Source organism: Xenopus laevis, chromosome 8L, assembly GCF_017654675.1.
Source record: "Xenopus laevis strain J_2021 chromosome 8L, Xenopus_laevis_v10.1, whole genome shotgun sequence".
NCBI classification, from domain to species: domain Eukaryota; kingdom Metazoa; phylum Chordata; class Amphibia; order Anura; family Pipidae; genus Xenopus; species Xenopus laevis.
The window spans coordinates 128,560,220-128,585,010 of NC_054385.1; the positions used below are offsets into that span (position 1 = coordinate 128,560,220).

Genomic DNA, 24,791 nt, shown 5'->3' on the forward strand with positions numbered 1-24,791 from the left:
CTTGAACCCTTGGCTATGGTAAATGAGCCTATATTCCTGCTTCTGGATATGATAATAAACCCTGATTCCAAAGCTAAAACTGGAAAACCATTATGCGGAAACCCATTATACAGAAAGCTCAGAATTAAGAAAAGGCCACATCCCTTAGACTCCATATAATCCATTCCTTTTTCTCTGTAATAATAAAACAGTAGCTTGTACTTGATCCCAACTAAGATATAATTAATCCTTATTGGAAGCAAAACCAGCCTATTGGGTTTATTTAATGTTTACTTGATTTTCTAGTAAACTTTGGGTACGGCGACACATTTCAAATAGATCCCTTATCCTGAAAACCGCAGTTCCTGATCATTCTGGATAACAAGTCCCATGCCTGTACAAGTTTGCTCCAATAAGTGGACTCTGTAAGGATAGATTTCATAATTCTGCTACTTACAAAATCATGTTAATGACATTTAAACAAATGTAAAATACCCTACACATAGTATCTCAAAGAGACAAATACAAAGAAGAAATTTTAAAATTATTTAGGTTTTATTGAAAATATTTTTTTTAAAATGACACAGAATTTACAGATTAGAATAAAAAATGGAAAATCTTTCAGTTTTTCATTCCATAGTGACATCGGAGATGAGGCTGAAAAGAGACAAAAGTCCTTCCTTCCTCCAATTAAAGCAGCGTCTTTCAATTTTAGGATTTATTCTTCTATCAAGAAGTCATTCTTATCCAAGGAAGCTTCTAAATTCTCTTTGTTCTCATGATATACTTGTAATGATGTCCAGTCACTCCTGTTCTAGTCACTTTCACTCTCTTCTGATTTACTAGACGCGCTTTCCTCACTCTCTTCTGATTTACTAGACGCGCTTTCCTCACTCTCATCAGAAGACTTTTCTGACTTGCTTTTTTCTCTTTTCTTCTTCTTCTTCTTTTTATCTTTCCTGCACATACAAAATCATTCAAGAGTGTCTTAAAAATGCAACTACTTACTGATATGTATCTGGTATGTTAGATGGAAATGTATGCAAGGCCCTGAGTTCAGAATATTTAGTGGAAATAAAAAAACATTATAAATGTTTACTTACCCTTTCTTTGAAGTCTTAACTGGTGGCTTTTTTTCATCACTAGATGAGTTTTCTTCATCACTAGATGGGTTTTCTTCGTCACCAGCCGGGTTTTTTTGCCTTCTGTTCATACTACAAAAAAACAGGAAACAATTGTGAAATGGCTAAAGGATTTTTGTTAAATACAATATTTTTGGTGCAGTTGATGTATATGTATAAATATATTTATGTATAAAAAACAATAACTTCAGTGTGTGACCATATAAAGACACAAGACCAGACACTGATTCCAAGGAAGGACAACTGATGACATCACTAACCCCCATATATAAGGATATATTACTGCTTATTTATGGCTGAGTAGACTCAAATCTCACTAAATTGGCTCTTGCTAAAATATTTAGGGAAAAGTGTAATAAAATTTGCAAAGAGCAAAACTCTCAAAAAAAGCAAAACTGTCGCAAAAAAAAGGTTTGCGATTGGGAAGTTTTATTACATACACTACGCACTCATAAACTATAAAATTCACAATCGCTATCCTACTGTCACATGAGGGACAAAGTGTTTGCACAGGAAAAATGTTTCACTTTGAGAACATTTATTTGCATTGCGAATGAATTGCGAACAATTTTTGTGTTATCGACCAATATCACATTCCCCCCTTATTGTCTTTACACTTTTGTTGGCCTCCGATTTCTACTCTAGCGCAAGATATGTTTCCACCTTTCTTGAGCACCAAAAAAGCAAAAAGAAATGTCACTTACCATTGTTGGACTGCTATTAGTAAGCCTATTACGCCTACAACAAGGAGCATTCCAAGGATTATACTAGTCGTAGTCTCCCTTTTAGCACTTGAGTTAATATATTGGAGGATCTCGTCTTCAAAAGAGACAGTGGCTGCGGCTGTTGATGCAATAGTTGTTGGGGGCACAGTCGTTTTATCTAACAATCCCCGTGAATCTGCAAAGCAAAATGATCCCATGAATCCCAAGGAAATTATAGATTTACTAAGTGAGAGTGTGGGCAGCACTGACGAGTGTTAGATTTAGTCAGTTAATGTGCTGTGTATTGGGGTTACAATACAGACACTTTTCTTTCACATCTAATGAGTGATACATTTCATTAGGATTACATTTGAAATCAGGAATAATTATCTTTCTTGCACTTTACCTGTGTCTTGATTCTTAACTTGAATGTCTATAGATGGAACCGGCTCGTACAGCTTTCCTACAATTTTCAGCCGGACCTGATAAGTGCCGCTGTCTGTCATCTCTGTGGGATTAATCACCAGAGAGCAGATCCCGTTTGCCACCTGGCTTTCAAAAATGTAGTATTTGTCCTTCAAATCGGGCGATGCCACTGTCACGCGGTCTCCGTGCAGGTGGATTAGACGTGTGTAACCTTTCGTATCCATTTTCCCCCATTCCAGTTGGAATCTGAGTGGGTTGAGTGGTTTCAGTGTTTGAAACATACATGGAATCACATTGATTGTATGTGCCTTCAGCGTCAGCTTCTCTTTAAATAAGGTGAAATTCTCAACCGTCACTGCTAAAAGAGGGAAAAAATGACATTAGGATCATGAAATGTACAGAGCAGTCTCTATCAGCCTCATCCTGCAACAGAGGCGCCTACCAAATTCCATTCATGAGTCGTGTCCCCGACTTTTCACATCGACTCGCTAACCTTACATTGATATACAGTAGAACCCCCATTTTACGTTTTTCAGGGCATCAGAAAAAAAATGGTGTAAAATCCAGGAAAATGTAAAATCAGGGAAATGTATTATCCATAATATATAGGTGGGACCACAAAACATCAATGTAAAATGAGGGGAAACTCATAATCAGGGGATGTAAAATGGGGGTTCTACTGTATATGTCATTGGTTTGAAACATACAGAGCCAGTTAATATCTGAGGGGTAAAAAGCCAGAGAATGATCTTTCTTACCTGATGTGGTATTCATAAATAAAGTAAATAGTCCGATTATGATGATAAATAAATGATGATACATTGTATTAGTTATATTAAGATACATGATGTGTCCACTAGTAGTGTCCACTTCAAGTTCTTACGATGAAATGAGCTCAGTGCCAGCTGCAGTTTTATAGCTTCCAGGCTGATGATGTCACAATGGCCATAGAGATGATGTCACAATGGCCAGAATGATGATGTCATAATGGCCATAGAGATGATGTCACAATGGCCAATGTGATGATGTCACCTTGCTCATTCACTGTGATGTACACAACTATGAAACCTTACAGTTATTAATGTATATCTATATATATATATATATATATTGTAATACAGTGTGTAGAAGAGGGAAGGGTTCATATCTCCCAGAATGCTCTATGAGACACAGAATGTAAAGAGAATTACAGATGCTGTGAACAATCTGCATTTAATTAGCACTGCAGGTGTGGGAGTGATGTCACCACCTGGGGGGAGGGAAGCTCTCTGCCAAAGACAGGAAGCAGGAAGTGAGAGTGTGTGTGAGGTAACTAAGAGAGGTCTGTGAAAAGAAGAGATTTGGATACAATCCTGAGACAAGTCTTTGAGAGACTGATGTATGGACTAACTGCCTCAGTGGGACTAAATCATTACTGACAAGAGCAACTCATCTGCGGCCAGTGGGCCAGTTAAAAAAAAAAAGCACAACTTGTACATTTCTGTTAATTCTGTTACAAGTTATTCTCCATTGAAAACTCTGTTGTGAAATAAACATACAGATTTCTTTTAAAGTTGCCCGGAAGTCCTCGCCTGTCTACGTTGTCAGGGTATTACTGAGACGAGCTTTATATAGCTTTATATAGCAAAACAATCCTATCGGGTTTATTAATGGGGTTATTTATTAAAGTCTGATTTTTTCAGATTTTTTAAGTAAGAAAAGTCTGACCAAACTAGAATTTATCATTGAAAAGAACTCAATAAAAACTCAATTTTTGTTAGTGTTTTAGACTCGAAACACTCAAATTTTTCATGAAATCGCTTGAAAACCCTAAATTTTTCGGCTTTTTGCCCAAAACTCAGCACAGACCATGATACATTCATAATTTGAAATGTGACCTTTGCCATTGACTTCTACAAGACCCAACAGCTTAGAGATGGAGTGGTTTTTGGATTCAGACTTTTTCCATCCTCGGGGTATAATAAATCTCGAAAAAACTTGAGTCCACTAAAAATTCGGATTTTACTTTGCCATTTGGACTTTAACAAATATCCCCCTTAATGTTTAAATGATTTATAGAGGCCATTACGGAAAGGCCCCTTATCCGGAAAACCCTAGGTCCCAAGCATTCTGGATAACAGGTCCCATACTTGTACAAGCCTTTGTATTTATTATCCCAGTCTGCCACCTAGTGGTGACTTGAATTCCACCTCTTGTTTACTCATCTATACAGCAGGCAGGGCCACATCTCCCTTTCTTCACCCCGTAAGGCCAACAGTAAGGATATCGGACAGCTGTTTGGATCCCACCCATGTGGCTTACTTGTTAGTGACACGGCCGGGCCAGCAGACATACACCCATGGGCCAGCAGTTCTGGACAGAGAGCTGTGGTGTTTGATAAAACTGGACTGGATCAGTATTAGGGGGATTGTGAGGTTTGTTTATAAATCCCACGCTCACATGTAATGAAACTGGGGTGCACTCACATCGCCCCTACAAAGAACCGCACTATGGCTTCTGGCCGTATCATCCTGCAGCCCAAGTAGGGCGAGTAAACAGTACAGGTATGGAACCTGTTATCCAGAATGCTCGGGACCTGGGGATTTCCAGATAACGGATCTTTCTGTAATATGGATCTTCATACCTTAACTCTACTAGAAAATCCTATAAAGCTTAAATACACCCAATAGACTGGTTTTGCCTCCAATAAGGATTAATTATATCTTAGTTGGGATCAAGTACAAGGTACTGTTTTATTATTACACCGAAAAGGGAATTTAAATTTTGGATTATTTCATTACAATGGAGTCTATGGGAACCATTCCACAATTCGGAGCTTTCTGGATAACAGATCCCATAGGGAAAAACAAGGAAACTATGGATGAACCTAATCCAGGATTGGGTCTTTTTCAGCAGTTTTGGGACGAATCATTATGCCTGGCCGAACCGAATCAGAACCTTAATGGGCAAATGTAAATTAGGGGCAGGAAGGGAAAGCATGTGACTTTTCATCACAAAACAAGGAAGTAAAACAATGTCCCACTAATGCCCCTAATTTGCATATGTTAATTGAGATTCTGATTATTTTTTTTATTCGGCCAAATCTTTTACGAAGGATTCGAGGATTCGGCCAAATCTCAAATAGTGGATTCAATGCATCCCTAAAGGAGACCCCTTGAAACATGTCGATGATTTCTATGTCCATAACTAGTGAATGTCCCTTTACCCAGAGTGTAATATACAGGGACTACATGTATAAATACCCGAGTAACGACAGGGAAGTGTCTGAACACAATATCCAATACTGAAGATCCCTTTAAAGGGGTTGTTTACCTATAAGTTAACTTTTAGTATATTATAGAATGGTCAATTCTAAGCAACTTTACACATTTATTTTCTATAGTTTTTTTTATTTGGCTTCTCCTGATTCTTTCAAGCTTTCAAATGGGGGGTCACTGACCCCATCTAAAAAACAAATCCTCTGCAAGGCTATTCAGGTCTCTCCTATTCATATTCCAGTCTCTTATTCAAATCAATGCATGGTTGCTAGGGGAATTTGCACTCTAGCGACCAGACTGCTGAAATTGCAAACTGGAGAGCTTCTGAATGAAAAGCTAAATACGTTAAAAAACACAAATAATAAAAATTGAAACCCGATTACAAATTGTCTCTGAATATCACTCTCTACATCCTACTAAGCGTTTAATTGAAAGGCGAGGAACCCCTTTGGAGGTGGAATGGTAGGGATCCCACCATACCTGTGGCGTTGTTTTGATGCACTTTGTATCTCTTGATTTACTCCGCTCCATCGCTGTGGGAGGAGTTGAACAAATAAATATCTTGATCATTGTAGCTGGCGAGGAGCTCTATTGAGAGAGGAAGAGATTCAGTGAGGAGGCAAAACACAGAGAGGCATCTATACAGCACTACTCCCTCTCAAATACAACCCCGCCCAAGGAGAATGGGCAGATGAAGTAACACAACAGGAGGATGAAGCTTGACCTCCACAGAAGAAAGCCATTTCCATGAATGTGTCTGATGTACACTGAGTGGAAGTACAAACCTGAGCCATCATGTACACCAGGCATGTAATATTGGTCTTGGCCTCACTCGTCACCTGAAACACAATTATATCCTTATCATTTACAGCCTTGTGCCTTTATATGGTCACAGAACAACCCCTCAGTGAGTTCTAATATCCTTATCATTTACAGTAGGGGGTACATTATCCCTTATAATACATGAGTGATACTCAAAGTTCCCTGTATAACTCAGCCTGCAGCCTTGTGCCTTTATATCGTCACAGAACAAACCCTCAGTGACTTCTAATATCCTTATCATTTACAGTAGGGGGTACATTATCCCTTATAATACATGAGTGATACTCAGAGTTCCCTGTATAACTCAGCCTGCAGCCTTGTGCCTTTATATGGTCACAGAACCCCTCAGTGACTTCTAATATCCTTATCATTTACAGTAGGGGGTACATTATCCCTTATAATACATGAGTGATACTCACAGTTCCCTGTATAACTCAGCCTGCAGCCTTGTGCCTTTAAATGGTCACAGAACAACCCCTCAGTGACTTCTAATATCCTTATCATTTACAGTAGGGGGTACATTATCCCTTATAATACATGAGTGATATTCAGAGTTCCCTGTATAACTCAGCCTGCAGCCTTGTGCCTTTATATGGTCACAGAACAACCCCTCAGTGACTTCTAATATCCTTATCATTTACAGTAGGGGGTACATTATCCCTTATAATACATGAGTGATACTCAGAGTTCCCTGTATAACTCAGCCTGCAGCCTTGTGCCTTTATATGGTCACAGAACAACCCCTCAGTGACTTCTAATATCCTTATCATTTACAATAGGGGGTACATTATCCCTTATAATACATGAGTGATACTCAGAGTTCCCTGTATAACTCAGCCTGCAGCCTTGTGCCTTTATATGGTCACAGAACCCCTCAGTGACTTCTAATATCCTTATCATTTACAGTAGGGGTACATTATCCCTTATAATACAAAGCTTGTCCTTAAATTGTTAAATTCTTCTCACCAGGTGATGGGGCAGAACTTTTTGAGCATGCCATTATTTACATTTTCGTTAATTGTCCGCTGGTCGTAGATCCTAGGAGAGGGAGTAAGAGAATCAAAGTGAGGCTGCTACACTCTATAATCCAGGTAAGGCCATTAGTGCAATTAGAAACACACACAGGCACAGTTGTACCTGCTCTGAATCTCACCTTTCTCTCTCTGTCACATAGCAGCCCAGTTCATCGCCATTAATAGAGTGAAAGGCTTCTATTTATAGGGCTTGTAAGTCGTTAGCAGAGACTAATGAGGCAGCAGCTCATGGAATGAGAAATGATGGGAGCGCTTAACAAATCTCACCTGACAAACTGATCCCTCTCACCCACAGCAAATTGGTAGGTGTTGGCTGGATTGACGTATATGGTGTAGAGGCCCATCTTCTTCTCCTTGGTGACCATTAGCCGCCTGTAGGCAGGGAACAGTCACACTTATTAAAAACAATTCTGTGTAAAAATAAATACTAGGTAAATAGATAGGCTGTGCAAAATAAAAAATGTTTCTAATATAGTTATTTAGCCAAAAATGTAATGTATAAAGGCTGGAGTGAGTGGATGTGTAACATAATAGCCAGAACACTACTTCCTGCTTTTCAGCTCTCTAACTCTGAGTTAGTCAGCGACTATAGGAAAACTATACATTGGGGTTTTTTTGTTTAGGAGAAACTGAGCTTTCTAAATCTGGCTGAGTTTTCATGTATTTCCACCTCTTCAAAAAATGTATAGCTCTAAATACCAAAAAAAAAGAAAAATTCCTATTTTTCACAATATATGAATTTATACCAGAGAAATATGTCATTTTAAACATGAAAATCCAACTGATTTGGAAAGCCTTGTGTCTCTCGAACGTGCCAATACCGGATATGTATAGTTTTAGGGAGATTTAGGACTACAGCAAAAACTCCCGGCAGTATATTAAAGAATTTCGAAAGCACTAAAGCAGATAACGGCATACTTTAGATTCCTGTAATCAGGAATATGTGTTTAAATAGAGACTACAAACTGCAGCTTGTCTCAGGGTTTCAGATGTGGAGGAGTATCATTTTAATGTCAATTTAATGAAAAAGCTTCTCCTTTTGCCACAAATAAATGGTTTGCCCTATCCAGGGCGAGGAATATTAAAAAAGTGGCACATTTCTTAATAAAAGCGAGAGGATATGTTTAATTGGGGGGGATAGTGCCACTGCCACAGTATGGAAATATTAATGAGCCTCAGAAATAAAGGGTAACTGATCCTGCTGTGTCCTGTGGGACAGTGACACAAAGCATAGCTAGTCCCTACCATAAAGCAAGACCTTTATACAATAGGTTATGTGATTTACCCATAACCTCAAAAATGACTTGCCCTTTATTGTCCTAATTTTGCACAGAAAGCCTTATTTTGAATTTGCTGCTACAAATACAGGGGATACTAACACCAAAATAAATATAATGGTGCTTAAAGGGAAAGTAAACAATTTCACAGACAGGTGTCCGTTGGCTCAAGCTTTGTCTTGGGTCCAGGTGGTTCTGTGGTGCCATTTTTTCTTCACACTCCCAGGGTCCCCCTGCACAGCTCAGTGTAATAATTAACTATACTGCCCATGTGACCAGCAAGCAATCCCTGGGAGATCAAAACATTATGCGTCGTGCTACCAGCCGATTGGTTGCTATGGGTTACTAGACCTCAAGTATTTTTTTGTGTCAACCTGAAATAAGCAGCACAGGTATTCCACTATATTATTTACTATTGAGCAGGAACAGCCCCCTAACATTGCTCATAGTCTGTACAGAGAGATCCCATAAAACTATGGCAGCATAGGTATTCCCTGTACTAAGTACAATTCAGCAGGAACAATCCCCTAAGTTTGCTTATAGTCTGTACAGAGAGATCCCATAAAACTATGGCAGCATAGGTATTCCCTGTACTAAGCACAATTCAGCAGGAACAGCCCCTAAGTTTGCTCATAGTCTGTACAGAGAGATCCCATAAAACTATGGCAGCATAGGTATTCCCCTGTACTAAGCACAATTCAGCAGGAACAGTCCCTAAGTAGTCTGTATAACAATAACATAACAATATGGCAGTAAAGAGATCCACTGGAGTGAAATACGTGGATCACGTTACTTTTGTGGCTAAACTCCAGCACAAGTTTCTGCCTGACTCAGTCCCACAGGACACTTTGAGGTCATTGCTGGCAGACACCACAGATGAAGCGAGTGCTGCTGCCCATCTCTGTGCCCAGGGCCGGACTGGGGGTAAAAAGCAGCCCGGGCAAAAAAATCAAAGCAGCCCACATGTAAAGACGCAATGGTCTTGTACTCATCCACTCATATATTGGGGTAAAACTGCAAAAAAATATTTACATAAAGAGCTGCCTTTCTGACTCAAGTGTAATCCATGTAAAATATGTTAAAGATCCTGCAGCCTTGTACCTTTATATGGTCACAGAACCCCTCAGACTTCTATTATTCCCTACATTACAGTAAAGCAACATTAACACTATAGTCTAATTTATAATTAATGGAATTAAATGCAATGTCTCAAATGACCCCGCCTGACAAAACACAAAAATAAACTGAACAAAGCCCACCTGTGTCCACTTACAGGTGCAGACCCACGTTTATCAGTCACCTCAAAAATGGGGAATTACTATGCCATAATGTTATGGTACATTTTAGGGGACTGTTCCTGCTGAATTGTGCTTAGTACAGGGAATACCTATGTACCATAGTTTTATGGGATCTCTCTGTACAGACTATGAGCAAACTTAGGGAACTGTTCCTGCTGAATTGTGCTTAGTACAGGGAATACCTATGCTGCCATAGTTTTATGGGATCTCTCTGTATAGACTATGAGCAAACTTAGGGACTGTTCCTGCTGAATTGTGCTTAGTACAGGGGAATACCTATGCTGCCATAGTTTTATGGGATCTCTCTGTACAGACTATGAGCAAACTTAGGGGACTGTTCCTGCTGAATTGTGCTTAGTACAGAGGAATACCTATGCTGCCATAGTTTTATGGGATCTCTCTGTACAGACTATGAGCAAACTTAGGGGCTGTTCCTGCTGAATTGTGCTTAGTACAGGGGAATACCTATGCTGCCATAGTTTTATGGGATCTCTCTGTACAGACTATGAGCAAACTTAGGGACTGTTCCTGCTGAATTGTGCTTAGTACAGGGAATACCTATGCTGCCATAGTTTTATGGGATCTCTCTGTATAGACTATGAGCAAACTTAGGGACTGTTCCTGCTGAATTGTGCTTAGTACAGGGGAATACCTATGCTGCCATAGTTTTATGGGATCTCTCTGTACAGACTATGAGTAAACTTAGGGGACTGTTCCTGCTGAATTGTGCTTAGTACAGGGGAATACCTATGCTGCCATAGTTTTATGGGATCTCTCTGTACAGACTATGAGTAAACTTAGGGGACTGTTCCTGCTGAATTGTGCTTAGTACAGGGGAATACCTATGCTGCCATAGTTTTATGGGATCTCTCTGTACAGACTATGAGTAAACTTAGGGGACTGTTCCTGCTGAATTGTGCTTAGTACAGGGGAATACCTATGCTGCCATAGTTTTATGGGATCTCTCTGTACAGACTATGAGCAAACTTAGGGACTGTTCCTGCTGAATTGTGCTTAGTACAGGGAATACCTATGCTGCCATAGTTTTATGGGATCTCTCTGTACATTTTGCTGAACTGAGCTTCACAACTCTGGAATAATTTTAGTCTGAAGTAATAATCCCTATCAAATTGCTTCGTTTAGTCAATTACAAAAACACTGCTGCCCACAACTAGTGCTTATCCTTTCCAAAACATATACAAATGGTTAAGCACAATAGACAAATGAAACAACCTTTCACAAATGTGCACACAATTAAAGTATAGGTACAGTGTGGGTCTAAAAGATTATCAATAGATTGAAGTTGGGAAACTGTAGTACCTAACACTATTTCCAGAGTTCTGGATCTCTATACTGAAATGTCAGGGAGATGCTACACTTTATCTATTAGAAGAGCCTGTGTGTGGGGAGTGTAGAGGCACAGCCTCTGTGTATTCCAGCAGCCCCATGTCCTCAACAGCACAGCCCCCCCCCCACTGTACAATGTGACCAAATGACACTGTCCCCAACTCATCTAACACCCACCCAGCACACTGCACCATCCCTACTGCTTCCCCACTCGATATTGGAAATTTACTCACACAAACTCAATTCTGACTGTGCTGGGACACACACACGGCACGGCAGCAGCAGCACGAGAGCAGTGGGAGGGGCGGAGCCACAGTGGGACATAGATTGGAGGAGCGGTCCTAGAACCCGCTGTGTATGCAGTGAAAAGAAAGGAGAAAATTGTTTCATACTTACCGTAATTTTCCTTTCCTGGTCATCCCCACGGCAGCATAGTAAAAACACACGGGTTATGTCTCCTCACTGTCAGTTACCAGAAGAAACGCCCACTCTCGTAATAAATACTCACCCTCCCCTCTCTCACGCGTCTTTGTTCAACGCTACAAAACAAACATACACATTAGGGTGGGTATGCTGCCGTGGGGATGACCAGGAAAGGAAAATTACGGTAAGTATGAAACAATTTCTCCTTTCCTGGTCATCCCCAGGCAGCATAGTAAAAACACACGGGTAATACCAAAGCAATAACATCTTAGAGGTGGGAATAAAGAAAAAACAGGCTATAATGCTGAATCTCTTTTATTTTCATGATGCAGACAATACAGCCTGCCCAAATTTTTTGTCTGAAGCTGAAAACACATCCAATTTATAATGTTTTATAAATGTGTTGGATGATGCCCAAGTAGCTGCCTTGCAGATTGCCTCAGATGAGACTCCTGCTTCCGCCGCCCATGAGGCTGCCATACTTCTTGCTGAATGTGCCCTCACTTCTCCAGGTGATGCTCTACCCTGCACCTCATAAGCCTTTGAGATAGCTTTCACAATCCACCTGCTAAGGGTTGGTTTCGATGCTGCCTGACCTTTCCTTGATCCTCCAGGTATCACAAACAGCCTCTCTGATTTTCTCAGAGCTCTAGTCTTCTCAATATACATCTGTAGGCATCTCTTCACATCCAATGGATTAGCCTCCTCCTCACCCGGAAACGCAGGTAAAATGATTGGTTCATTAATGTGAAATTTTGTAACGATCTTTGGAAGAAAAGCCTGAACTGGTCTTAGAACTACTTTGTCCTCATGGAAGACTGTATAAGGTTCTTCCGCTGACAGAGCTTGCAGCTCCCCCACTCTCCTGGCTGATGTCAGTGCCACCAACAGTGTTGTTTTCAATGACAGTAGCCACAACGATATTTCCTCAATAGGTTCAAATGGTATCACAGAAAGACCTTGTAAAACTAGGGGCAAATCCCAAGGCGGTGCCGACTTCTTTATCGGAGGTCTAATTCTAATTACTGCCTTGAAAAATTGTTCAATCAAAGGCTCTTCTGCCCATCTTTTACCCAACACTGCTGATAAAGCTGATACTTGCACTTTTAAGGAACTCAAACTTAATCCATGTTCCAGGCCTGATTGTAGAAATTCTAGTATAGAAACAGTAGAAGGAGAAAAGGGGTTGACCTGACAACCACCTGCCCATGAGGAAAATCTATCCCAGATCTTATGATAAACTACTGCAGTACCACTCTTTCTGGCTTTCATCAACGTATTTATCAATGACCTGGAGCATCCTTGTTTCTCCAGGACTGACCTCTCAACCTCCAAGCCGCCAATCTGAGGGAATGAGGATTCGGATGCAGGTATAGCCCCTGGATCAGCAGATCCTCCACTGCTGGCAGCAGCATTGGCTCCTGGACTGCCAGCCTCCTCAGTAGAGGGAACCAGGGCCTGCGCGGCCAATTGGGAATAATGGCTATGACCTCCATCTTCGACTGTAATATTTTCCTGAGGACCTTGAAGATTAGGGGAAAAGGGGGAAACACATAGGCCCAAAGACCCTCCCAAGTCTGGGAGAATGCATCCACTGCTATTGCTAATTTCGATTGGTATCTCGAAAAAAATGATTTGATTTTGTGATTCTTCTCTGAGGCCATGAGGTCTACTCTGGGAAGACCCCATCTGGAAGTTATCCAATCGAAGATCTGTGGGTTCAACTCCCATTCCCCTCTCTCCAACGGGTACCTGCTCAACATATCTGCTTGTTGATTTTGGATCCCTGGTACATGGACTGCTGTTATGTCCAACAGGTGACGTTGTGCCCATTCCATGATCGGTAGAGTCTCTTTCAGTAACTTGATACTGCCAGTTCCCCCCTGTTTCCTTATATATGCCACAGCTGAGGCGTTGTCCGATCTTATCTTCACTGCGCCCCCCAACAGGACTGGCTGTAAGGACTTCAGAGCCTCCTTGATTGCCCTCAACTCCAGGACATTCGAAGGTAAGTGAGACTTTCCGTTCTTCCAAAACCCTTGCACTGCCCATTCCTCCACATGTGCTCCCCAGCCTACTCCAGATGCATCCGTGTAGATCTCTAGCCAGTCTGGCTCCTCCAAGGGAAACCCCCTCCGAAGGTTGGCTGCATTCTGCCACCAGTGAAGGTGATCTTTTAGATGACTGGGTATCTGAATTTTCTGGGACCAATCTCCCCTGTTCCGGTCCCATGTCACAAGAAACCAATTTTGAATTGGCCTCATATTCCATCTCGCCCATCTCACCAACTCTAAGGTTGAGGTTAGTAGGCCTAGGAAACTCATGAACTGTCTTGCTGGAATGAATTGGTGACTCTCCAACATTTTGGCTTGTGTGACTATATGTTGGATCTTCTTTACTGGAAGTGATATCATCCCTAATCTGGTATCGAGAAGGGCTCCCAAATAGATTATCCTCTGTGTGGGATCTGGCTGACTCTTCTTCCGATTCAGAACCCAGCCAAAATGCTGGAGAACAAATTCCACCCTTGCTACCTGCTGCAAGAGAATCTCTTTCTCCCTTGCTACTATCAATAGATCGTCCAGGTAATGATAAATTTCGATCTTCTCCTGTCTTAGTTTCGCTATCAGAACTACTAGGACTTTGGAGAATGTTCTGGGTGAGGTTGACAGGCCAAAGGGAAGGCAACGGAACTGATAATGATTGCTCTCCCAAGCAAATCTGAGGAATTGCTGATGCTCCTCTGCCACAGGCACATGCAAATATGCATCCTTCAGATCCAGGGATGCTAACCAATCTCCCTCGTGAACTACTGACTTGATAGTTGCCAAAGATTCCATCTTGAACCTTTGCGTCCTCAAAAACTTGTTCAACCTTCTTAAATCTAAGATTGGTCGTAATTCTCCTGAAGCCTTTGTTACAAGAAAAAGTGGTGAGTAAAACCCCTGACCTTGCAGCCTGGCAGGGACTGGAACAATCGCCTCCTTGGCCAGCAACTCTTCTATGTATTGCTGAAAAAGCAGATGATCTGAAAATTTTAGAGCTCTTTTTGAAGAAATAAAGTGGCTTCCTGTAGGTCTTCTGTGGAACTCTAAGAGATACCCCCTTGAGACCACTAAATTGACCCATCTGTCGTCTGTTTCTCTGGCCCACACCTCCTGATATTTCAGAAGCCTTGCTCCTACTAAGGGGGGTGGGGCCGGCCTCATCTCATTGGGGCTTGGACTGCGGCTTTGGAGCATTCTTACCCTTGGGGAAACGAAAAAACCCAGTCTGCCCCGACCGCCAATTTGATCTGTACTCTCTCCCAGGCCTATAAGCCTTTGCTTCCTCCTTTCGTCTGGACGGATATCTGTCATACTGTCTTCTAGAGACCTCTTGAGGACGCTTGGTCTGTGGCAATAAGGTGCTCTTACCTCCTGAAGACTTAGAAATCAATTCATCAAGGGACTTGCCAAACAGACGACCTCCTTCAAAAGGTAGTCTGCAAAGAGTACTTTTAGATGCCGTATCTGCGTACCATGTACGCAGCCACAGTGCTCTACGAGCAGCCACATTATAGGCCATACTACGTGCCGACAATCTTGAAATATCCACTGCTGCTTCCAGACAAAACTCTGCTGCTTTCTTGATGTCTGCTAGGGCCTCACAGATATTCTCTTCCTGTGATTCCTCTCTAACTGCCTGTTCTAAATTATCCACCCACAAGGACATCGCTTTTGCCACCGATACTATTGCCACCGCTGGTTTACAGGTTGCTCCTGCTGTCATATATGCCCTCTTTAAATCAATCTCCATCCGCCTGTCCATAGGGTGCTTTAGTGCTGACACATCATCGATTGGCAGAGCTGTCTTCTTTGATAAATGGGCCACAGGAGCATCTACCGATGGGGGATTATCCCAGATCTGCATGTCTTCGGCTAGAAAAGGATACAGTACAGATAATTTTGTCTCTACTGGAGTCTTCTTGTATGTCTTCCATTCCTGACTCATTAGATCTTTAATCTCTGGATGAACAGGAAAAGTTAGCTTTCTCTTTTTAACAAAAAGTGATTTTGAAGAATTCTCCTGTTGCTGATCTTCCAGACTTAAAGTCTGTCTTATGGCCTTTATAAGCGAAGGAACTAACTTTGTGTCAAATGTCCCTTCCTCATTTTTATCTTCCTCTGTTGAGGACAAATATTCTCCCTCAGAGGATGAATCCTGCAGCATAGCAGATGTAGAAGGTTTAGAAGCCGAACCTCTATGATGTTGTTTCATGGATTCACCCACTGCCTCCTTTATCCACTTCATAACAGCAGCTTGATCTACAACTGTAGCAGGGGCAGCAGGCTGGACTTTCTCCTTACTATAACCTTCCTCCCTTGAGGCATAGCCATCTAGGCAGTCACGGCACAGCTTCTTGCCTTTTAATACTGGGTTATCACACGCCCTGCAGGATCCTTCTTTCCCATGGCGTCTCTTACTAGGAGGATCTTCAGCCGGGGTAGAATCACTGCAATAGCAGGAAGATAATTAGCAGCAGCTTTTTTCGCAGAAAAATAAAAATTAAAATCCTAGGTTAACCACTCACCCTGAAGGTTTAGCAGCAGCACGTTTTAGGGCAGCCGGTTCCATCTCCAATCGGCAGCTACTGAGAGCAGTGCGCTCTGTAACCGGCAACTTTTTAAAACTCCTGAATGCCGTGATGACGTCACTACTGGTGCGACACGCACCTTGCCCATAGCGCTAACGCTGAAGGTGCCTGAGCGGCATATATGTTATCCCCTGCTGCAACGGGATCCCCAGACACACAGCTAACGCTGATAACGCCAGGGCTTCGGGTGGAGAGAGCTGCCAGAAAAAACTGCACCCGGTAATTGGATCCCAGAGGATCGATGAGTGGCCACCCGGAACTGACAGAAGAAAACAAAGACGCGTGAGAGAGGGGAGGGTGAGTATTTATTACGAGAGTGGGCGTTTCTTCTGGTAACTGACAGTGAGGAGACATAACCCGTGTGTTTTTACTATGCTGCCTGGGGATGACCAGGAAAAGGTTTTATCGGAGCAGCCCACTTAAAGAAAATATGAAGCGGCCCCTCGGGCAAATGTCCGAACAAACCTATGGTCAGTCCGGGCCTGTCTGTGCCTGAGAGAACGGAGGACCCTCCATCGAGGACGAGGTAGTGGAGTCTCCTCTGAGAGCAGCCAGTCACCCAGAGTCTCTCTTCATCTGCCAAACAGTGAGCAGCGATACTCTGACTAAAACCTCTGTGAGACGTGACAGAAGGATCAGTACAAGAAGCTGAGCAGGGGGAACCTGCCGGGAACAACCTCCCTCCCTTCAGAAGTCGGCAGCTCCGTGACACCACAAGTCCCGCTAATCCCTTTATCTGCAGCGCTGCCCACAGTCCCGTTATATTGAGCTCCCCTCCCCGCAACCCCGCTCCTTACACAAATTCCCGAGAGAGCGCAGTGACGTCACGGCTACGCATGAGAACAGATACGCATCACGTCTCCGCCTTGTGGGAGGGGCTAGATGACGTAGATTCTGTAATCATTTCTTACCTGTGCCAGAAGACTTCCTGGTTGCTAATCTAACAGGGTCTATTCTCATCTTTATAGGTTTCAGGGTCCCAGTATTTTTGTGAAACAAGGAGCAGACCAAGGTCCAAGGCAATGGGAGGAATTGACTAAAAGTAATATTTCCTTTGTTTCCTTTGATCTGGCCAAGTCTGCAGGTTTCTTGTCAGGGGCCCCAGATGGGTGTGGTGAAGTTGTGAGCTGCACGGGTTTTACCTATTTTACCTAGGGTAGCCACCTGGCCTGTATTTCACTGGCCCAGCTGAAACACCTGCCAAGTAGGGTTGCCACCCGGCCGATATTTTATCGGCCCAAATGGTAAAACACCTGCCAAGGCCGGTAGCTGCCGGTAAATTTGTAATACATCTAACAAAAGCCCGTGGCCTGCCCCCAAATTGTGCACTGTGGCTCCACCCCTTTTGATGTCACAACCGCCCTCTTTGACGTCACAATCCGCCCTTTTATTCCCACCCCCTCCACTGGCCGGTGGAACTTTTATTAAAAGGTGCCAACCCTACTGCCAAGGCCATTATGGTATTACGAATTAACCTGCAATTCACTCAAAATGTACATTTTCTCCGCCTTTTGGCCATCATGTTGTGTGGCTCCAGCCCCTTTGCATCATGACCTGCCCCTTTTTCACCACAGCCCACCCCTTTTGTGTCACAGCCCGCCCCTTTTGTTCTCATCCCACCACAGCCCAATGGAAATTTTATGAAATGTTGGTAACCCTATAAACAATTATTTTGACTTCTGGGCCAGTGTTTTATGTCAGTGGTCTCCAACCTTTTTTGCACCACGGACCAGTTTCAAGCAAAACTATTTTTACGAGGTCGGGGTGATGTAGATCAAACTGTATTTTGGTCCTTATCGCAATCAGTAGAAAGCTTTCTGGGCTTCACAAAGCTGCATCAGGGAGCTGGGGTTGCAGGTGATTAGGGCCTTTTTCATTGTTTTTCCAGCTATTACAGACGACAGCTGGGAGCAGAGGCGGCCCATTTCGGCACAGCCCACGGCCCTGTGGTTGAGGACCCCTGTTTTATGTGAAATCAAGGACAACAGCAGAGCTGTCAACTTTCCCAAATACTTTTTAGGGGGACCTGTGACATGCTGACGAGACTCTTTCTGTCACAGATGTGACGACATTCTGGGAAGAGCTCCGCTGACATTACTGAAATGCTCTGCATGTTGGATTTTTAACCCGCAAATTGGCAAAAATTGAGGAAAATCTGCAGAAATCAGGGGAATGCTTAAAGTAGATCCAAACCCTTAATTATAAAAACCCTTACCCCTACCCTACATAGACCCCCTCCCTGCTCTCCCCAGCCTAGGTGTTACCCCTGGTTAATGACCTTACCTCTTTACTTATCCCTCGGTGCAGATTCTGTGCAGCGGAGTTCACGGGTGCCATCTTCTTCTCTTTGGTAATTTTCCAATTCGCAACAACTGCGTATGCGCCGAAAGTGACGGAAATTGCCGAAGCGAAAGAAGACCCAAAGATTTCAATGGTTTTTTATGTGATGTGTTTTTTTCTGTTTTACAACTGAAAAATGGTATATGTATTATAAGAGCCCACATAATAAATACTGAAGTCAAGTTTATTGAATAGGAACAGATTTGGTCTAGGGGTGTCATTAACACTTGAACCCTTGGCTATGGTAAATGAGCCTATATTCCTGCTTCTGGATATGATAATAAACCCTGATTCCAAAGCTAAAACTGGAAAACCATTATCCGGAAACCCATTATACAGAAAGCTCAGAATTAAGGAAAGGCCACATCCCTTAGACTCCATATAATCCAAATCATCCATTCCTTTTTCTCTGTAATAATAAAACAGTAGCTTGTACTTGATCCCAACTAAGATATAATTAATCCTTATTGGAAGCAAAACCAGCTTTTATTTAATGTTTACTTGATTTTCTATTAAACTTTAGGTACGGAGACACATTTCAAATAGATCCCTTATCCTGAAAACCGCAGTTCCTGATCATTCTGGATAACAAGTCCCATGCCTGTACAAGTTTGCTCCAATAAGTGGACTCTGTAAGGATAGATTTCATAATTCTGCTACTTACAAAGTCATGTTAATGACATTTAAACAAATGTAAAAAACCCTACACATAGTATCTCAAAGAGACAAATACAAAGAAGAAATTTTAAAATTATTTAGGTTTTATTGAAAATATTTTTTTTAAAATGACACAGAATTTACAGATTAGAATAAAAAATGGAAAATCTTTCAGTTTTTCATTCCATAGTGACATCGGAGATGAGGCTGAAAAGAGACAAAAGTCCTTCCTTCCTCCAATTAAAGCAGCGTCTTTCAATTTTAGGATTTATTCTTCTATCAAGAAGTCATTCTTATCCAAGGAAGCTTCTAAATTCTCTTTGTTCTCATGATATACTTGTAATGATGTCCAGTCACTCCTGTTCTAGTTACTTTCACTCTCTTCTGATTTACTAGACGCGCTTTCCTCACTCTCTTCTGATTTACTAGACGCGCTTTCCTCACTCTCATCAGAAGACTTTTCTGACTCGCTTTTTTCTCTTTTCTTCTTCTTCTTCTTCTTTTTATCTTTCCTGCACATACAAAATCATTCAAGAGATTCTTAAAAATGCAACTACTTACTGATATGTATCTGGTATGTTAGATGGAAATGTATGCAAGGCCCTGAGTTCAGAATATTTAGTGGAAATAAAAAAACATTATAAATGTTTACTTACCCTTTCTTTGAAGTCTTAACTGGTGGCTTTTTTTCATCACTAGATGAGTTTTCTTCATCACTAGATGGGTTTTCTTCGTCACCAGCCGGGTTTTTTTGCCTTCTGTTCATACTACAAAAAAACAGGAAACAATTGTGAAATGGCTATAGGATTTTTGTTATATACAATATTTTTGGTGCAGTTGATGTATATGTATAAATATATTTATGTATAAAAAGCAATAACTTCAGTGTGTGACCATATAAAGACACAAGACCAGACACTGATTCCAAGGAAGGACAACTGATGACATCACTAACCCCCATATATAAGGATATATTACTGCTTATTTATGGCTGAGTAGACTCAAATCTCACTAAATTGGCTCTTGCTAAAATATTTAGGGAAAAGTGTAATAAAATTTGCAAAGAGCAAAACTCTCAAAAAAAGCAAAACTGTCGCAAAAAAAAGGTTTGCGATTGGGAAGTTTTATTACATACACTACGCACTCATAAACTATAAAATTCACAATCGCTATCCTACTGTCACATGAGGGACAAAGTGTTCGCACAGGAAAAATGTTTCACTTTGAGAACATTTATTTGCATTGCGAATGAATTGCAAACAATTTCAAATTCAAATCGACCAATATAAAATTCCCCCCTTATTGTCTTTACACTTTTGTTGGCCTCCGATTTCTACTCTAGCGCAAGATATGTTTCCACCTTTCTTGAGCACCAAAAAAGCAAAAAGAAATGTCACTTACCATTGTTGGACTGCTATTAGTAAGCCTATTACGCCTACAACAAGGAGCATTCCAAGGACTATACTAGTCGTAGTCTCCCTTTTAGCACTTGAGTTAATATATTGGAGGATCTCGTCTTCAAAAGAGACAGTGGCTGCGGCTGTTGATGCAATAGTTGTTGGGGGCACAGTCGTTTTATCTAACAATCCCCGTGAATCTGCAAAGCAAAATGATCCCATGAATCCCAAGGAAAGATAGATTTACTAAGTGAGAGTGTGGGCAGCACTGACGAGTGTTAGATTTAGTCAGTTAATGTGCTGTGTATTGGGATTACAATACAGACACTTTTCTTTCACATCTAATGAGTGATACATTTCATTAGGATTACATTTGAGATCAGGAATAATTATCTTTCTTGCACTTTACCTGTGTCTTGATTCTTAACTTGAATGTCTATAGATGGAACCGGCTCGTACAGCTTTCCTACAATTTTCAGCCGGACCTGATAAGTGCCGCTGTCTGTCATCTCTGTGGGATTAATCACCAGAGAGCAGATCCCGTTTGCCACCTGGCTTTCAAAAATGTAGTATTTGTCCTTCAAATCGGGCGATGCCACTGTCACGCGGTCTCCGTGCAGGTGGATTAGAGGCGTGTAACCTTTCGTATCCATTTTCCCCCATTCCAGTTGGAATCTGAGTGGGTTGAGTGGTTTCAGTGTTTGAAACATACATGGAATCACATTGATTGTATGTGCCTTCAGCGTCAGCTTCTCTTTAAATAAGGTGAAATTCTCAACCGTCACTGCTAAAAGAGGGAAAAAATGACATTAGGATCATGAAATGTACAGAGCAGTCTCTATCAGCCTCATCCTGCAACAGAGGCGCCTACCAAATTCCATTCATGAGTCGTGTCCCCGACTTTTCACATCGACTCGCTAACCTTACATTGATATACAGTAGAATCCCCATTTTACGTTTTTCAGGGCACCAGAGAAAATGGTGTAAAATCCAGGAAAATGTAAAATCAGGGAAATGTATTATCCATAATATTTAGGTGGGACCACAAAACAACAATGTAAAATGAGGGCAAACTTAGAATCAGGGGATGTAAAATGGGGGTTCTACTGTATATGTCATTGGTTTGAAACATACAGAGCCAGTTAATATCTGAGGGGTAAAAAGCCAGAGAATGATCTTTCTTACCTGATGTGGTATTCATAAATAAAGTAAATAGTCCGATTATGATGATAAATAAATGATGATACATTGTATTAGTTATATTAAGATACATGATGTGTCCACTAGTAGTGTCCACTTCAAGTTCTTACGATGAAATGAGCTCAGTGCCAGCTGCACAGTTTTATAGTTTCCAGGCTGATGATGTCACAATGGCCATAGAGATGATGTCACAATGGCCAGAATGATGTCACAATGGTCATAGAGATGATGTCACAATGGCCAGAATGATGATGTCATAATGGCCATAGAGATGATGTCACAATGGCCAATGTGATGATGTCACCTTGCTCATTCACTGTGATGTACACAACTATGAAACCTTACAGTTATTAATGTATATCTATATATATATTGTAATACAGTGTGTAGAGGGAAGGGTTCATATCTCCCAGAATGCTCTATGAGACACAGAATGTAAAGAGAATTACAGATGCTGTGAACAATCTGCATTTAATTAGCACTGCAGGTGTGGGAGTGATGTCACCACCTGGGGGGAGGGAAGCTCTCTGCCAAAGACAGGAAGCAGGAAGTGAGAGTGTGTGTGAGGTAACTAAGAGAGGTCTGTGAAAAGAAGAGATTTGGATACAATCCTGAGACAAGTCTTTGAGAGACTGATGTATGGACTAACTGCCTCAGTGGGACTAAATCATTACTGACAAGAGCAACTCATCTGCGGCCAGTGGGCCAGTTAAAAAAAAAAAGCACAACTTGTACATTTCTGTTAATTCTGTTACAAGTTATTCTCCATTGAAAACTCTGCTGTGAAATAAACATACAGATTTCTTTTAAAGTTGCCCGGCAGTCCTCGCCTTTCTACATTGTCAAGGTATTACTGAGACGAGCATTTGAGTGAATTCCCACAATATATATATACACACCAGAGTCATGATGTTCCCCTCAAAGCAAATAAACTTGTCAGTTTGTCACAGTGTTGAATATAAAGCAGTAAATGTAGGAAGAGAAGCCCCATAGATATAGACTTTGCCAACTGTGTCCCTTGGGCAGGCCCGGACTGGCAATCTGTGGGTTCTGGCAAATGCCAGAGGAGCTGCTATAAGGTCCCATAGAAAGTCAGTATCTAGTGGGCTGCTGGGGGCTGTTTGGGCTTTTATAAAGGGCTGATTGGGCCTCTGTGTACCTGAAATGCCAGAGCCTATTTTAATTCTTAGTCCGGACCTTTGCCTTGGGACCTTCCAATGCCAAAAAAAACACTAAAAACTAAAGATTTCTGTTTGAATATTACACCCATTATATTTTGTAAATGTAGCTTTTTTTGTCCCTAAGTTATTAATAATCTGGTACTAGTTTCCACATGCAAAAATCCTAAATACTCAAAATTTGAAAAATTAGAGCTTCGCTGAACATAAAAACATTTTATAAAAAGCCTAAAAACTAATGGTTGCTTTTGTTTTCTATTGTCATCCCCTAAATAAAATTGGATTGGAACCCAAAATAAATTTATTTGAGAAACACGGAAACGTGGCAAAGAAACTTTCTGCTGCGGAACTGACAGGGTTGGGACCAGATCAAAGGAAGAGCAAAAGATGACTTTTGGTCATAAAACTCGCCCCTGTTCTGTCCTGTAATTGTGACTTGTCTGCCAAATAACAAAAACTCTCTCTAATGCCAATGTGAAACGTGACTAAAATGGCAAAATTATTTTGGTCAGTTTTACCCAGTCTTGTAAATAAGCTCATTTAGTCAGTAAATTTGGCAAAATGAGGGTTTAGCTGTCACATAAAACATTGGGACCATCCAATGCCATTGTAGACAAATCTTCCATAGTTCACCCATTATATTAGACTGTAACTTGTCCCTAAATTGTAAAAAATATTGGCCTAGTCTTCACGTGAGAGGGACTCTCACACGTCAGAGTTAGGCCCATAGCAAACAAAACATATGTTCCTTCCCCACTATTTTTTTCCTCCTAATTCTGCCCTTTTTTTCTCTGATTTGTAAAAAAAAAAGGAATCCTTTTATTGTCGCTTTTTAGAGAAAATGCTCTTACAGTGTGGGTAGTTTTATCACCATGTTTTTCTTCCCCAGAACATGTAGAAACCGTGCCTTACTTTTTACAGCAGAGACTCCTGTGACAATAATTGGGATCCCCAAAAAGAAAAACTGCAAACAGCCCCCCCCCCCCGTGTTGCTAAAAACCCTTATACCACACAAATATCTTAGTCCCTCACTCCCTCAAGTCAGCTACGGGCAGTGTCCCTGCAATTACCATGGATCTGGTTGCATAATGGCCTAGAAGAGAGTAGATCATGACTGGTCAATATCTCAGATGATTAAGGGACTGGGGTGGACACTGGCCTATGAGAGGGTTATGGGTCAATAGCTTAGGTGGGTAAAGGACCAATTTGGTACCCAGGAGTCTGATCTTACCCCACAATAGTTGGTGTGGAAGTACCAACCCTGGGCAAAGGGATTATAGAACACAACTCTTCAGTGGAAACGTTAGGGTTCATTTACTAACACCGAGCAACTTTTGGTTTTTTTACCCACAATGCAGTCGTTTTCCTGCAGACACATGTTTGTGTGAGTGACATCACTCTTTTTCGGAGCAACACATTAGAGGGATACTGTCATGGGAAAAAAATGTTTTTTTTTTTTTTTTTCAAAACACATCAGTTAATAGTGCTGCTCCAGAAGAATTCGGCATTGAAATCCATTTCTCAAGAGTAAACAGATTTTTTTAGATTCAATTTTGAAATTTGACATGGGGCTAGACATATTGTCAGTTTCCCAGCTGCCCCCAGTCATGTGACTTGTACTCTGATAAACTTCAGTTACTCTTTACTGCTGTACTGCAAGTTGGAGTGATATCA

The 24,791-nt window shown here is 41.4% G+C and overlaps 3 protein-coding genes across 7 annotated transcripts; all 3 read right to left on the reverse strand.

The window, feature by feature from the left end:
* Positions 1–424: 424 nt before the first annotated feature.
* LOC108699596 lies at positions 425–11,886 on the reverse strand. 4 transcript variants are annotated; one of them, XM_041573657.1, is made up of 9 exons: positions 11,683–11,886; positions 7,632–7,736; positions 7,297–7,368; positions 6,294–6,347; positions 5,989–6,096; positions 2,232–2,609; positions 1,826–2,021; positions 1,083–1,193; positions 429–938 (listed from the first exon to the last, which is right to left on the reverse strand). In XM_041573657.1, the coding sequence occupies exons 6-9, from the start codon at positions 2,530–2,532 to the stop codon at positions 794–796; spliced, it is 753 nt and encodes a 250-aa protein (XP_041429591.1). In that variant the 5' UTR covers positions 2,533–2,609; positions 5,989–6,096; positions 6,294–6,347; positions 7,297–7,368; positions 7,632–7,736; positions 11,683–11,886; the 3' UTR covers positions 429–793. The 4 variants fall into 4 exon arrangements, with proteins under 4 accessions (XP_041429588.1, XP_041429591.1, XP_041429589.1 ...); XM_041573655.1 differs by lacking the exon at positions 11,683–11,886 and adding an exon at positions 11,520–11,666; XM_041573656.1 differs by lacking the exon at positions 11,683–11,886 and having other exon boundaries at positions 7,632–7,819.
* Positions 11,887–12,008: 122 nt separating this feature from the next.
* LOC121397229 (lamina-associated polypeptide 2-like) lies at positions 12,009–16,812 on the reverse strand. 2 transcript variants are annotated; one of them, XM_041573652.1, is made up of 2 exons: positions 16,283–16,812; positions 12,009–16,204 (listed from the first exon to the last, which is right to left on the reverse strand). In XM_041573652.1, exon 2 carries the CDS (start codon positions 14,836–14,838, stop codon positions 12,031–12,033), a length of 2,808 nt encoding a protein of 935 aa, XP_041429586.1. In that variant the 5' UTR covers positions 14,839–16,204; positions 16,283–16,812; the 3' UTR covers positions 12,009–12,030. The 2 variants fall into 2 exon arrangements, with proteins under 2 accessions (XP_041429586.1, XP_041429587.1); XM_041573653.1 differs by having other exon boundaries at positions 13,887–16,204.
* A 2,500-nt stretch (positions 16,813–19,312) lies between these two features.
* On the reverse strand, positions 19,313–22,116 carry LOC121397231. The gene is made up of 5 exons (XM_041573663.1): positions 21,925–22,116; positions 21,149–21,526; positions 20,744–20,939; positions 19,999–20,109; positions 19,313–19,854 (listed from the first exon to the last, which is right to left on the reverse strand). The coding sequence occupies exons 1-5, from the start codon at positions 22,010–22,012 to the stop codon at positions 19,707–19,709; spliced, it is 921 nt and encodes a 306-aa protein (XP_041429597.1). The 5' UTR covers positions 22,013–22,116; the 3' UTR covers positions 19,313–19,706.
* Positions 22,117–24,791: the final 2,675 nt, after the last annotated feature.

Excerpts from the sequence above, each read along its gene's own strand:
- LOC108699596 (XM_041573654.1), bottom strand. The coding sequence starts at position 3,097 with ATGTATCTTAATATAACTAATACAATGTATCATCATTTATTTATCATC. Across the intron at positions 2,022-2,231 it reads AGTTAAGAATCAAGACACAG|ATTCACGGGGATTGTTAGAT; the intron begins GTAAAGTGCAAG and ends TTTGCTTTGCAG. Across the intron at positions 1,194-1,825 it reads CTAATAGCAGTCCAACAATG|TATGAACAGAAGGCAAAAAA; the intron begins GTAAGTGACATT and ends GTTTTTTTGTAG.
- LOC121397229 (XM_041573652.1), bottom strand. The coding sequence starts at position 14,838 with ATGGGTCAATTTAGTGGTCTCAAGGGGGTATCTCTTAGAGTTCCACAG.
- LOC121397231 (XM_041573663.1), bottom strand. The coding sequence starts at position 22,012 with ATGTATCTTAATATAACTAATACAATGTATCATCATTTATTTATCATC. Across the intron at positions 21,527-21,924 it reads ATTTATGAATACCACATCAG|CAGTGACGGTTGAGAATTTC; the intron begins GTAAGAAAGATC and ends TCCCTCTTTTAG. Across the intron at positions 19,855-19,998 it reads GTTAAGACTTCAAAGAAAGG|GAAAGATAAAAAGAAGAAGA; the intron begins GTAAGTAAACAT and ends TTGTATGTGCAG.